Source organism: Schistosoma mansoni (assembly GCF_000237925.1).
Source record: "Schistosoma mansoni, WGS project CABG00000000 data, supercontig 0179, strain Puerto Rico, whole genome shotgun sequence".
Classification (NCBI taxonomy): Eukaryota; Metazoa; Platyhelminthes; class Trematoda; order Strigeidida; family Schistosomatidae; genus Schistosoma; species Schistosoma mansoni.
Window position 1 is genome coordinate 243,942 of NW_017386063.1, and position 13,101 is coordinate 257,042.

At 33.7% G+C, this 13,101-nt stretch overlaps 1 protein-coding gene and 1 non-coding gene across 2 annotated transcripts in view; both read right to left on the reverse strand.

Moving 5' to 3' along the window:
• The window catches only part of Smp_164300 (hypothetical protein), a gene marked incomplete at both ends in the record, with an annotated part of 49,030 nt that overhangs the window by 32,915 nt on the left and 3,014 nt on the right, over positions 1-13,101 (reverse strand). The window contains 5 exons of the mRNA XM_018795364.1: positions 6,870-7,012; positions 7,579-7,915; positions 9,186-9,778; positions 10,972-11,062; positions 12,167-12,294. Of these exons, the coding sequence (XP_018646967.1) occupies positions 6,870-7,012; positions 7,579-7,915; positions 9,186-9,778; positions 10,972-11,062; positions 12,167-12,294 (1,292 nt within the window). The remainder of the gene's footprint in view (positions 1-6,869; positions 7,013-7,578; positions 7,916-9,185; positions 9,779-10,971; positions 11,063-12,166; positions 12,295-13,101) is intronic.
• Smp_tRNA_00693_Gln_TTG.1.1 lies at positions 3,211-3,277 on the reverse strand. The gene has a single exon. It is a non-coding gene (tRNA).

The following is a 13,101-nucleotide window of genomic DNA, read 5'->3' on the forward strand; positions in this document are numbered from 1 at the left end:
CTGTTCCTTGAGCTTAAACATATATATATATATTATATAACAAATACATTTATCTAATGATTAACAAGACAACCAACTCGCTACAAATTCTTTCAGAGATGGAGAGATTTTTTGTTTCTATGCAACCACAACAAAAAAATATTACCACTTTTTCATAATACCCTAAACTGGAAACAATTCTCACATGATCAACTGATGAAGTGAATAAGTTGATTAATCAATGAAACACCATAATGACAAGTCACAAGAAACAATACACGAATTAAATCAAATTCTTTTTTTTTCACTTTATTATTATTTTTCTTCCTTACAAATTCCATTAATAAAACAAGCACTTCACACACACACAGAGAAAAACTAGAACAGAATAGGTCATAAGAGTACTATCATTGATAGGTATTGTTATTATCGTTGTTCAAAGTTGTTTTTTTTATCTCCCTTTTAAATAAAGCGAAACATACATACACATAGTAACTATGATTAGTTGAAATATATAATAAACGATAACAAAATGTAAAAAAAGGAAATTAAGTCGATGTAGTCGACGCAAATGATAAATACATATATGTATAGTTACGAATTAGAACAGAAAACTATGTATACATGTGACAGTATGACGCAATTGGGAACAACGCGAAGATGTATTGACTATGTGATATGAATAAATTATGTTTTGTAAATAACAGATAATATTTTTTTTTAGAAAAAGATATTATTCTAGGAATAAATTCATTTCGTATTCTATATATAGAAAAGATATACATATATTTTTGACTTGTATACCACTAGACCTTAGCTCAGTGGTTTCAAGATTAAGCGCTTGTAAGCAAGACCAAAGGACCTAGGGTTTGATCCCCGACGACGGTGTTGTGGATGTACACCACAAAGGAATTCTGTGTAAGGACAAAGCTACTGTTCAGTACTAACAAGTTTTCAATGGTTTTCTAATTTAGATCGGTTCCTAATCACAATAATATATATATTTACTTTAGTAATAGTATTTCTGACAAGAATAAAATTGAGGCACAGAAAATGAGAATATTTTTCCTTAAGATATGATGGCAAATATTGACAAAACAATATAGAACGTAATAAAATATCTCCTATAGTTTAACTTTTGAATAATTGACTAGTTGAAGAAAAAAAAAGTAGGATACGTGTTTTGGTGAATTTGTAACGCATTTGCTTTATTAATGTCCAATTTGTGTGTTATTGTTTGTTTAGTGATTGAGCCTCCAAATGCCCTGGTACGGCAAAGAGTGGGGAGAGTCCGCTCTCACTCTCGAAATGCTCTCACATGGACACGAGTCTATAGCCTCTACCAGGGAAGTCCTACTCACTACCTTCTCTCAACAGGGGTGTTGTTTACGAAATTGAGAGGACGAAAAGCGTATGTCCGGCACTTTAACCGGGTTGGTGGACACGGCGCGTCCACCTAGGAGAGTTACAAAACCCTGATTCCAAACCAATAGTGCACATGGGCTTTAGTATCCTGATGGAACAAATGGCGTATGAATCAGTCGTTGGTCACCGGTTACCATGGGACTGCATCTTCTTATGATGCTCCACTGCCTTGTGGATCAGACCTTTAGGTCAAAGGCTCCGGGTGTGGCCTCTTAAGAAAACTACCTGCTTCGGTCTGGGCACCCGGGCAGTATCACAGTCCTCATACAAATCAAATGAGATTAAGAGCTGAATGTAAGAGCGTAATTTGCACTGCAATTTTTTTCTAACTTTCATATAATTTGAATTTTTTCATTTCATCTGGTAATCTGGAATGAGGATGGGCTACAACAATGACATTTTTCATTAAAGATATACGTAGATAGCTTTATATTGTCAGAGACGAGATAAACTCTTTCATGCAACACTCAATCAATAAATGAACAAAAAAAAGCTTGAATATATTCGTTATTGCAATTTTATTAAACATTGGAAACAATGATTGTTCACCTTACATACAAAAATGAATCCTTTTTATTTTCAAACTACAAATTAGTGACACTGTCAAAGTATGATTTTAATAGGATGAAAGTGTACATACAAGAACTTGTACTGAATGTACAGCTTAATATGAAATGAATTTTTAATTATCAACTCATTTGCCATATAAATATTTGTTCAGTTAGTTAGATTCAAGTCACACTCTACGTGTTTGAAGGTTAATGATACTACTTCGTTGCCAAGTCAAAGTGGTTAGAAAGAGAGATTGAAATCTGAACAAGATGGATATTCGCAGATTAGTGGTGTTTGATAATAAGTGATCTTGTAAGTTGAGACCACTAAATAAGCAATATTAAGGTTAGACCCAAGGTATGAGGTGAAAGTAGAAAATCAAACAATGAACTTAGTCGTTATCGACTGAGATGGTTGGAAGAAAGTTAGTGCTGAACAAGCCAAGGTATGGCACCAGTACATTGAGTTTTTTTTATATCAATAACTGATTGATATAAGTTATAAAATATTATAATATCGTCTCAGAAAATGCCCAACATAAAAAGTGGAAATTCTACTCTATATAAAAATGTACAAATCAATTACCGTATACAGTGATCAATAAGTTTCTTCCTATACATCTTACAAATTAACATTTTAAGCTACTCCCAATATGAAACTAGTCTCACTACTTAGCTCTCTTGATCTAATTGTGAACTGAAAACTCAGTTTCTAATGTTTAAACTTTCAACTTGACTGATTGACAAAATGCAAGAATCTACGCTCTTGATAACAGAATTTACGACGGGCTTCTCATTGACTATGGATGCCTTTTTTCGTTAACAATTTCTTATTTAAAAAAGCAATATATATGTTTTTTTTTTTGAGTTTCACATTGCGAAAGTATTTTCACACGTGAGTATAACATGAATAGAGTAAATCATTTGTAAGCATAGACTATGGTATTTCACAAATCAATTGTAACATCATTACAATAATTTACTTTTACTTTACGTAATATACATATTGTATGTGATCATTATGAAACGTGAAAGAAACTAATCGAATTTTAACTCCTTTCTCAAATGTTCATTCATATCGATTAACAACATGCAGAAAACATTTAGTTGCAAATTTTGTGATACATTAATAATTATACTAACTAATAAAAATTAGTAAGCAAAGATGGATAGTGGCTAGCAGTGGAATCCAGAAAGCGTGTTTCGTCCTATTTGGGACTCGTTAACTGGATGTACCTGCATCTGAGAGTTGATGTTCACTCTGGGACTCGAACCCAGTACTTTTCGCTTCAAACGCCATCGCGTTATCCACTCAGCTACTGAGTCCTGATAGTCACTTGCTTGTGCAATGGAGTGAAGTTTAAATTCATACGAGTAATACTAAGTGAATTTAATAAAAATTAGGTTCGAAGCCCGCATGCGAGACATTGGAAGCGCACTGCTGAGGAGTTCTATACTAGGATGAAATGGCTGTCCAGTGCTTCCAGGTTTTTATTGATCGTCTAGCTGAGATCGACTTATGAATCCAGTTATGAAAAAAACTTTTGTTGTTGTTGAAATATTGCACATGTGTTTTGATACAGAGCGCTAATCAGATATCGTTAAATGGTACGTACGAATGACTGAGCAAGAAAGAGTTTTTATTTTCGAGGAATAAGATATCTATAACTGATATGCTTGATTTCCCAAGGAATACATTATATATACATAATTGAGTGTAGATACAATGTATTCCGTTTAGCCACGAAAAAAAACTTTCTTTCCAGGCTCGTCGTACATAGAAAATATCAGTATTAAGTCTTGGAAAGCGTGAATCATAACAATCGCGTTTGTTACTACCATACGGAAGATTCAGATTGATTTTTTTTGATTACAGAAAATAACAGAATAGACAAATTATTTGAAAACTTCCAGATTTTAGAAGTATACGGGAGAACTACTCATATTCATAAATTTTATAATTTGATAGTTGTCAGATTACTATAGCAACTAAGTCAAAAAAAACTGAAGTAGGTTTAATTCAAAACCTTACAACTTGTATATCATTGTAAAGCAACATTGCATCACATCCAGACACTTATGGATTGACAAATCTTTCTATCAGTAAACTCTTCACCATTAATACATCCTTCCATTAAAAATAATAATAACTCATGGAATAATTAGCGAAGAATGAAAAGATTGCATGTAATGTCATTGTTAATTCGAAACAATGAAGAGTTAGTCATAGAATAAAACTCATGTTAACAAATAACAACTGTTGAATAAGAGATAGTTTAATAATAATGCAGTGTTCAAAACAATAGGTGTTTAGACCAAATCTCATTGACAATCTGCTTCATTGATTTAAATAAGGAATACTAAACTACGTTAATCAAGTTAAGTGAATGAATGGTTTAACTACAACAGTTAGTATTTCTCGCTATTGGATTATTTTACGGTCAAAATTTTAAGATGGAAAGCAAACCAATTCAACTGCTTCTGTGTTTTGTTAGACTGAAGAATTTGTGTTCTTAGTATGAGATTAACTGTTTGGTAGTGATCATACACAACTGCAGAGCGGAATGGAGCTACAGTAAATGCTTAACTTCTAAACCACCCACTAATGACCTACTATCCAACGGTTTCCATATAACAGACATTAATTGATTAGTTTTATATGTTCATAATCACAGAAGTTTAACCTCAACATTGGGACAATTATGAAACCACTATTTCAGATCAAAAGAAATTTTTTTAATTTTTCAAAGTTTTCAACAACTTTATCCTTGTCATATCGAATCTGTTTATGGATATTATATTCATAAAAAATGGTTTGATCTTTATTAGTAGGCTTTCAACAGCAAACTTCCTCTAGGAGGGGGGAGATAAGTCACTGAAAATATATCTTATTTTTCATAGATGATATGAAAATGAAGATCTGGAAAAAACGTCTTAACCAACTTTGATTGATTAGCGATACACTACTACCATGTATTACTCATTAATTATTTGCACATTTTCAAGGTCAGTATTTCAGCAAACAAAACAGTAGTTATTCGAAGTTTTGTAAAAAAAAAAGATACACAAGAATACAGTACTCCATACACATAAAAACTGTTTTGTTTTCTTCACGTTAAGCGAATTTAACAAGTTTGTTTATTTATTTATCTAGACACATAAACATTGGTACAAGGAGGCATCAAATATATATACGCCACACTTCGTCATTCGATTTGTGTGAGACCTGGAATACTGTCCAGAAGCCCGTAACGAAGTAGTTGGTTTTTGAAGAAACCACTCCCCGGACCTTTCATTTAGAGATCTAATCCACAAGTCAGCGGAGCAACATTAGGAGGTGTAGTCCCATAGTGTCCGGTGACCAACACTAGGTTAATATGTCATACGTTTTCTCAGGATCGTGGAGTCAGTATTCACCATTGGTTTGTGATTGTGGTTTTGCAACTCCGCTAGTTGGATCCTCCGGACATTCGTTCATTGTCCACTCGATTTCGTAAATAACACCCCCGCCGTGAGTACGTGTTAAACTGACCTTAATAATTGACGTTACACTTTATAACAAGAACAATAATAATAATAATAATACTGACGTCAGCATACAAACGACGAAACCGTGGATGAGTTACCTTAAAATAGTGTTTTGTAAACATTAATTATTATTATCTCACAATTCAAACATCTAACAAAACTAAGAAGTTATCGTTTAATTTAATTGTTACAACTAAATTTCGCTAGACTGTATTGTTTTTGTTTGAATCAATACTTACGTGGATTACCTTTTAAAAAATATTGATTTTGGCACAATCAGCTGATTTAAACACAAATCAATAAAACAGATGATTTCAAGTTGAATAATTAGTTAGAGGTGAGAGACGGAATGAAAACAGATTCCGTTTTATTGAAATATTATATTGATATATATTGGCAGTAACTATAGGAATAGTTTCCGGAGAAATCAGTTTAATAATCCAACCAAAGTAACCCAGTTTAAACTAGGTTCTATTGTCTAAATCGTAGTTGCTACATTATTGCACTGCTGCATGAACTGAGGTTTGATGAAAGAAAGGTGTTCCCCATTAGAGAACTTGTACTTCCATCTATGCTACTTTCTGTAACAGAATAAAGCTAAGAGGTAGACTCCAAAAAATCACACTTCACCTTGTACTATTGATTTCGATGGTAAGCGACAAGGTCATATAAATACCAAGTCAATACATTGATAACTACTCACAAAAATATCATGCGTGATCGGCTTCATTAGTAGCTGTTCTCTGGACTCTGCAGTTACAATCGCAGGTATTCAACACCATCCTAAGTTAATTTCTTCTTCGGGCCTCTGGAGAAATATCCTCCAGGGAAGTGACAACCGACCGCATACCTCTAAGAGCACCTGACGTTAAGCTGGTTACTCCTTATTTTGGGAAGTACGATAGAAAAATAATATCACTAAGTGATACCCCCGCCTTTGACATATCTCTATTTTAATCTATTTAAAATCGTTCGACAAAATGTAAACTACAGTATGAATTGTTAGTTCAATGAAGGGACAAAGGACATTTAATCATAAGTATAAAAATTTATAAGTGGTTAGCTAAAATATTTGACTATCACCAACTGTTTTTGAGTCCAAGGCTTTAGTAAAGCAAAAATCCAAATACAGTGTGAATAGGGAACTCAGTTATAACATAAAAATTAATAAAATAAACTTGACATCTCATCAACACAGTTTACTCAATGTTAAGTTACTCAAACTAAGTTGGTCACTACTACTCGAACAACAGAATTCAATCAGTTACTTTTAAACGAACCAGAAAAATATATGTTGGTCACTACACTAAAGTACTACTACTCACACACACATGTTATACAATAATACAGTGAATAAATCAAGTACAAGCAACACAATTAACTTACCGTTGACGATCAAACAAATTATTAGCCAGTAAAAGTTTACTCTCCATAACAATACCGAGGATTTCACAAAGACGATTGAATGCAATAATTAATTCTTGTGAATTTTGTGTATTCTCTATAAATTTCGTCTGTAATAATGAATTCTGAAAACAAGAGGTAGAGGAAATGAAAGGAGAAAAAAAGACCAACTGAAATAAAATCCAGAATAACTTTTAAGACTAAGACAAAAACTAATTAAGTTCAACTGTGTCCAGTATGAGGCAGTTACTTATCAAAGACAATGAAAGATGGCCACTCAATGTCGTGGATTGGTTGAAGTTAAACATCAACACCAGTGGTGTAGAGGTTAAGCGTTCGCGCGCGAGAACGAAGGCCCTGGCTTCGAGTTCCGTGTGCGTGTTCGTCGGTGCGCACTGCTGAGGAGTCCCATACTAGGACGGAACGGTCGTCCAGTACTCCCAGGTTTTTAACGATGGTGTGACATTGACAGGTTCATGATCTCGATTAAAACTCAACAATCTCCACAACTCTATACTGATAACAAAATGTAATAACTTACAACCTTTTGTTGAATTATCTGTTGAAAAGCTTTTGTAGAATTCTGTTCGATTCCAATCATTTTCCTGGCTAGACCTACAGCTTCACATAATAATGGATCAAGTTGTGAAAGACGTTGACTAAAATAACCAGGATCTAACGCATCACGTACACTGACCAAGTGTATATCATCTACACCATCATTATATGGTAATTTTGATGGGAATAAAGTTGATGAATATGTTGACGATGACATGAATGGTGGGATTTGTTTCTTATTCACTGCTCCATTGCTATCATTTGATGTAATATCATTATCCGTTGAATTATTAGAAATATCTTTTGAACTAGACATTACAGTATTCATTTCAGTAACAGGATTGGTAGTGGTAGTGTTGGATGGTGATTTCGTTGAAGGATGAGACATAGTAGAAGTAGTCATTTCATCATAATTTGATTTTGAACAAGTAGTAACCATTGTAATCAGTTCGGATAAACGATTTGTTTGTCTAAATTCAAATACAAATTAAAAGAGAATAAAAATGTAAACGAACGAACTACATTTATCACCAAATGTAAGCTCTATATTAAGTTCACATTTACTTACTGCCTGTTTTAGGTCACATTGCTTTGTATATAGCGACGAGGGCTAGTGATGCAACTCGTCTGGATGAAGTGAATTAGATTAAGTTAGGTTCGAACTTATGAACTATCAGTTCAAAGTTGAACAATCTATTTACTAAACGATAAATAAATATACGCACTTCAAATTTCGCTGGTCAACCTAGTAGTACGACTGTTAAACTACGAAGGTACAAATGAAAGTATTCAGTTAACATATTTGGTAACTGACTGAACTTTGGTAGTGGTGGACAAACAAAATTGCGGGATCTGTTCATGAAGTCATTAACACTTGGACTGAACTGTGTTAATATGTGTAGACTATCTGGTTAGAGTCCGTGTGATTATCATAATATGTAATTTAAGACTTAGTGTGACATGTCTTAGAATTGTTCGCGGTGGCGCAGGTCCATTCACTCTCTACTTTCAGAATATGAGTTCTGAAGTCACCTTAAACCATTTTTTCTCTGTCTATACCCAGTCATTTTACTAATACTACCATTATTACAGTCAACATTCCCACAACTTTGAGATTTAACTTGAAATAATTTTATCTTGTTGTGCTAATGCAGTACGGAGATTTGAATTGATGTACATATTTGTCAGATTCTACGTTGCGCATAAAATAAAATAGACCAATAAAGATTGCTCATCTTTTGATCCTTAGTATATCATCAACAACAAAATCCAAATTCTCATAAATGAATAAGTTTGTTTGATAAAACGAACTGAAAAAAAGACATAAATAAATTCCCAGAACATCTGCCAATACAACTTGCTAAACAGGAGCAGTTGAATTGATGGATACCATGAGCGAAAAGTCTCTGTATATATGTGTACAATTCAGAGGAGGTGCACCTAGTGAAACGCTAAGACTAAAGTTACGCAGATCAATCCAAAGAACTTTTAATACAGGTAAACTACAATTGATGTTTTCTACAAACCCGATGTTGAAAGATAAACTACCTAGACTAGCCACTTTTTTCTGTATCTACCAACTCAACTGCTCCTGTGGAGCAAGTTATATTGGCAGATGTCCTAGGAATTTGTATATTCGGGCTCGTGAGCACTTCCCAATATGGTTAAGGAAATGTATAGTAAAAACTATTAACAGCTCCATTCTAGCTCACATAAGTAAATGTATACATAAGCACTTACGCTCTAACATAAACTAATTCATTAGTGAAAGTATCCGGCAGTTTAGCATTAAAATTGAATGGTGAGTCCGGACCAAATCGTAGTGAATGTATATCATGTAATGCACGTTTAATTATATCTAAAAATGCTGACTCATAACAATCAGATGCTGAAGAAGAATGATCCTGTACAATTGTATCGTTACCATCTTTGGTGGTATAATATTGATGATGATCCATGATGAAACGCATATCTGAAGAATTTGAATTTGTAGAGCATAAACTATTTAAGCTGGTTTGAGAACCACCAGTATAGAAAGACACTCCAGTAGGTTGATTTGATCCAATACAAGTAGATCCTGAATTATTAGACATAATACCATCATTAGCACCACTAAGGACACCGATATGACCAGTACTTGTTGTACGAACACGTCCAGTACTACCACTACCAACACCGGCATGTCGACCAAGATATAATGCAATCGATTGTAAGCCAACAGCTTTAATTGTTGACGATGGTAAGGAATAACGCGTCCCAATGCTAGATATAGCAGATTGTAAACAAACCCATTCATATAAATTTGTTGGCTTAGGAATATTGTTAAAATTGAACTGAAAAATAAATAATCATAAAGCAAATTCTTTATCAATAAACTTTCCGAAATCAGGTTAATGGTAAATGGAGTTTAAAAATAAATAGGAAATTTTGATCATGCAGAGGTCGGACGAATAGGCCTAATAGACCTACTGAATTAAATTTTATAACTTTTTGATATTTCCTTATAGAACTTTATAAACAATTGTCTACACAAAACACTCAATGTCCGTTGACCGGATATCATCCCCAACAACCTACTATGGGAGAGAAAAAACCAGCTTCCAAATGAAGAGGAAATTAGGAAAACACGATGGAGTTGGTGGATAGGATATATATTGCGCAAACCAAACTACATCACGAAGCAAGAACTAACTTGGAAACGTCAAGGGAAAAAGAAAAGAGAAGGACCAAGGAACACAATGCGTCGGTAATAGGAAGCAGACACCAAAAGAATGAATAGCAACTGGAAGAATTGTAAAGGATTCACCAGGACATAGTTCGATGGAGAATGCTGGTGGGCGGCCTATGCTCCTCCACGAGAGGTAACAGACGTAAGTATGTGAAGCTTCTATTCGCTGGTCGGAGATCTATGCTCCAAGAGGAGTGACAGGCTTAAATAGTTAAGTAGGTAAATAAGTAAAGCTTCTGTAATACAATAAAGTAGGTTGAAGCACAAAAATTTTCTGATGCCAAAGAAAGAATATGGGGCTGAATATCTTAAATCAACTACAGACTGATTTGCGCTATCTTTTGTGGACTATCTATCAGCCTGATAGATCGCCTTGAATGTAATGTAAAATTGACCTGTGTATCTATTTTTACAGGAGTAAGCAAACTATCGTATAAACATGCAAATTGTCAAGTTGCAACAACTTTCATACAAACACTTACTGAATAAAATGTATTTCTAATTGACTTTTCAAGACAGGCTTCAAGCACATAATCAGCAAGATCTCTCTCAAAACATAATGAAATTAAAAATTATAGATTGGTGTAAAACCAGACTTTGAGTCAGTCATATCAATTTTAATGTGACACCTTGTGATATACTAATTGATTCTTCCAATATATAGATAAATCCAATGCGGAGCTTAAACCTATGATAGATGCGCATTGGTGAGGCTAATCATTAAGTGATATTACTCAACAATCGCATGTATTGAATGAGTGGATGGGTAATATCAATCTTGAAAAAAAGTCAACATACCGATTCTTTCTGATCAACAATTTCACTAGTTCCAGCTACCAACTGTGGTGGTAACGGCAATTCCGACAATTCCTTCTTTAATTCGTTGAAGCTAAAGATTAAAAAGAAAGTGGAATGATTTCAATCAACAAAAATCGACTTCAAGGTTATGATGTATATATCAATCTAGGATAACGTTTGTTGAACCATATCACAACACACCAAAATGTTGACTAACGATTGTCTCGTGATTAACCCCTAATGAAGAACATAAAATTAAGACGTTGTAGAATGTAAAAAAAGTATTTACTTGTGAATGTGAGAATAAAATAACTGAAAATGAATGATATTTCGCTTCAATATTTCTTAAGGTTAGGATTTAAATTAAGAATGGAGTTTACTGTTAAAAGTATTGTTAAGAACTGCAGAAGGAAATTGTTAGATTGCATAATGAGGAACGTATGGACAAATAAGATGTATTCGTCATGTGGAATGCTACATTAATGCTGAATTCTTTGTATGGCTGAAACAAGCTGAAAACCACAAAGCAATTCAGTAGTATAATCTGATTATAGCATCATTTATGTTTACTGTTTAACAGTATTTATCAACAACTGATTATTCATGAGTAAAGCACGTAAAACATCAGGTCGCTATTATTATTACTATTGTCTTTAAGCCTGGCTGGCTATCACGTGATTCATTCGCCAATCGAAACACCACTTATTTAATCTTAGCACTGTGCTAAACCAAAGACATCTGATCGGTATGAGCAGTCTAGCGTCTTTATTGGTCCTTTGTTTGCCTAGCCCATCCAGTCGAGTCCAGAAAGTCGAAAACAGCTTCCATTATGCGAATTCTTTATTTTAAACATACTTGGTTTACATACCAACCAAACAGATCGCATCGCACCATAAAATAGGAAATAACATTTATACAATATCGAACCAATATGTGACTGTGAACGTGGGAGATGGTAATTAATAAACTGAACATAATTTAAGAACAGTAAATGGTATAATAATAATAATCTGTGGGTTAAAATAAAGCTTATAAAAATGTATATAAAATATATCATATTAGTCCATTAATGGCTCTCAGAAGTTAACCGTAATTCGATCTTCACTAGGATATGACAATTATTATTACAAATCTAATTAAAATATTCACAATATTAGTAAGTGGTAATTTTTAAGTAATGTATATTTCAACGTACTTGTACAATTTTCGTTCCCAATCTGATACACATCCTTCAAATTGAACCAACCGACTTGTTGCAAACAACAAACGTTTATTTGTATCTGCAGCTACTTCAGCTAAATTAGCCAGTGCAACACACCATCCCTAAAAAATAAAGTGACTAGTATAGGAAAATATGATTTCATTTAATTCAGTTAGACAGTAAGTATATATGTATATAAACATATCTCAAAATTGAAGGTTTTATCTCTTGGCCTCACACAATGCCTACAGATCGTACCTGTCACCTTTATGTGGCGATCAAGCCTGTATATCGTATCAACCCAGTTAAGCTATGTCAACTACGAACCATGTTCCTTTGTATCCTACTATATCATGTATGTCGGTTGCATGGTAGTAAGAATAAAAGCAACAAACACATGATCTGATGGAGAAAACGCACAGTCAATTATACACGGGATAAAAACTGCAGCAAGTTGTTTTCTTTAGGCAACCAACAACAATAGTGATGCTACCTTGTAACAACAAGAAAGTGGATAAAAGATACCCCAATTAAATAGCATACTTGACTTTACCTCATGGATTTCCATTGCCGGTGGTGAGGCCTTAAAAGTACTGACACAATACTTTGAAATTATTCACAAAAAGACCGTCGGTGAATGGTATCAAGCAGTTATTTCTTCAGTGCTGATAACACTCTCAGATAGTCAAAACAACCCCTAATCTATTTTACTTTTCAGGTACCTCGAAAAAACATGTCCTTCCATAGTGCGAGCAACGAAGAAATAATAATCGCCTTCATACTTCTAACACTACTCGAGATCATCTTGACAGATTGATATATAATTTCTAAAATCTTAAGAAACATGATCTCTCAACAAATCATTTTAGTAGCTACAGAATAACAAATTCATGAAATCCATGTATGTATGTGTGAGATGTGAATCACTG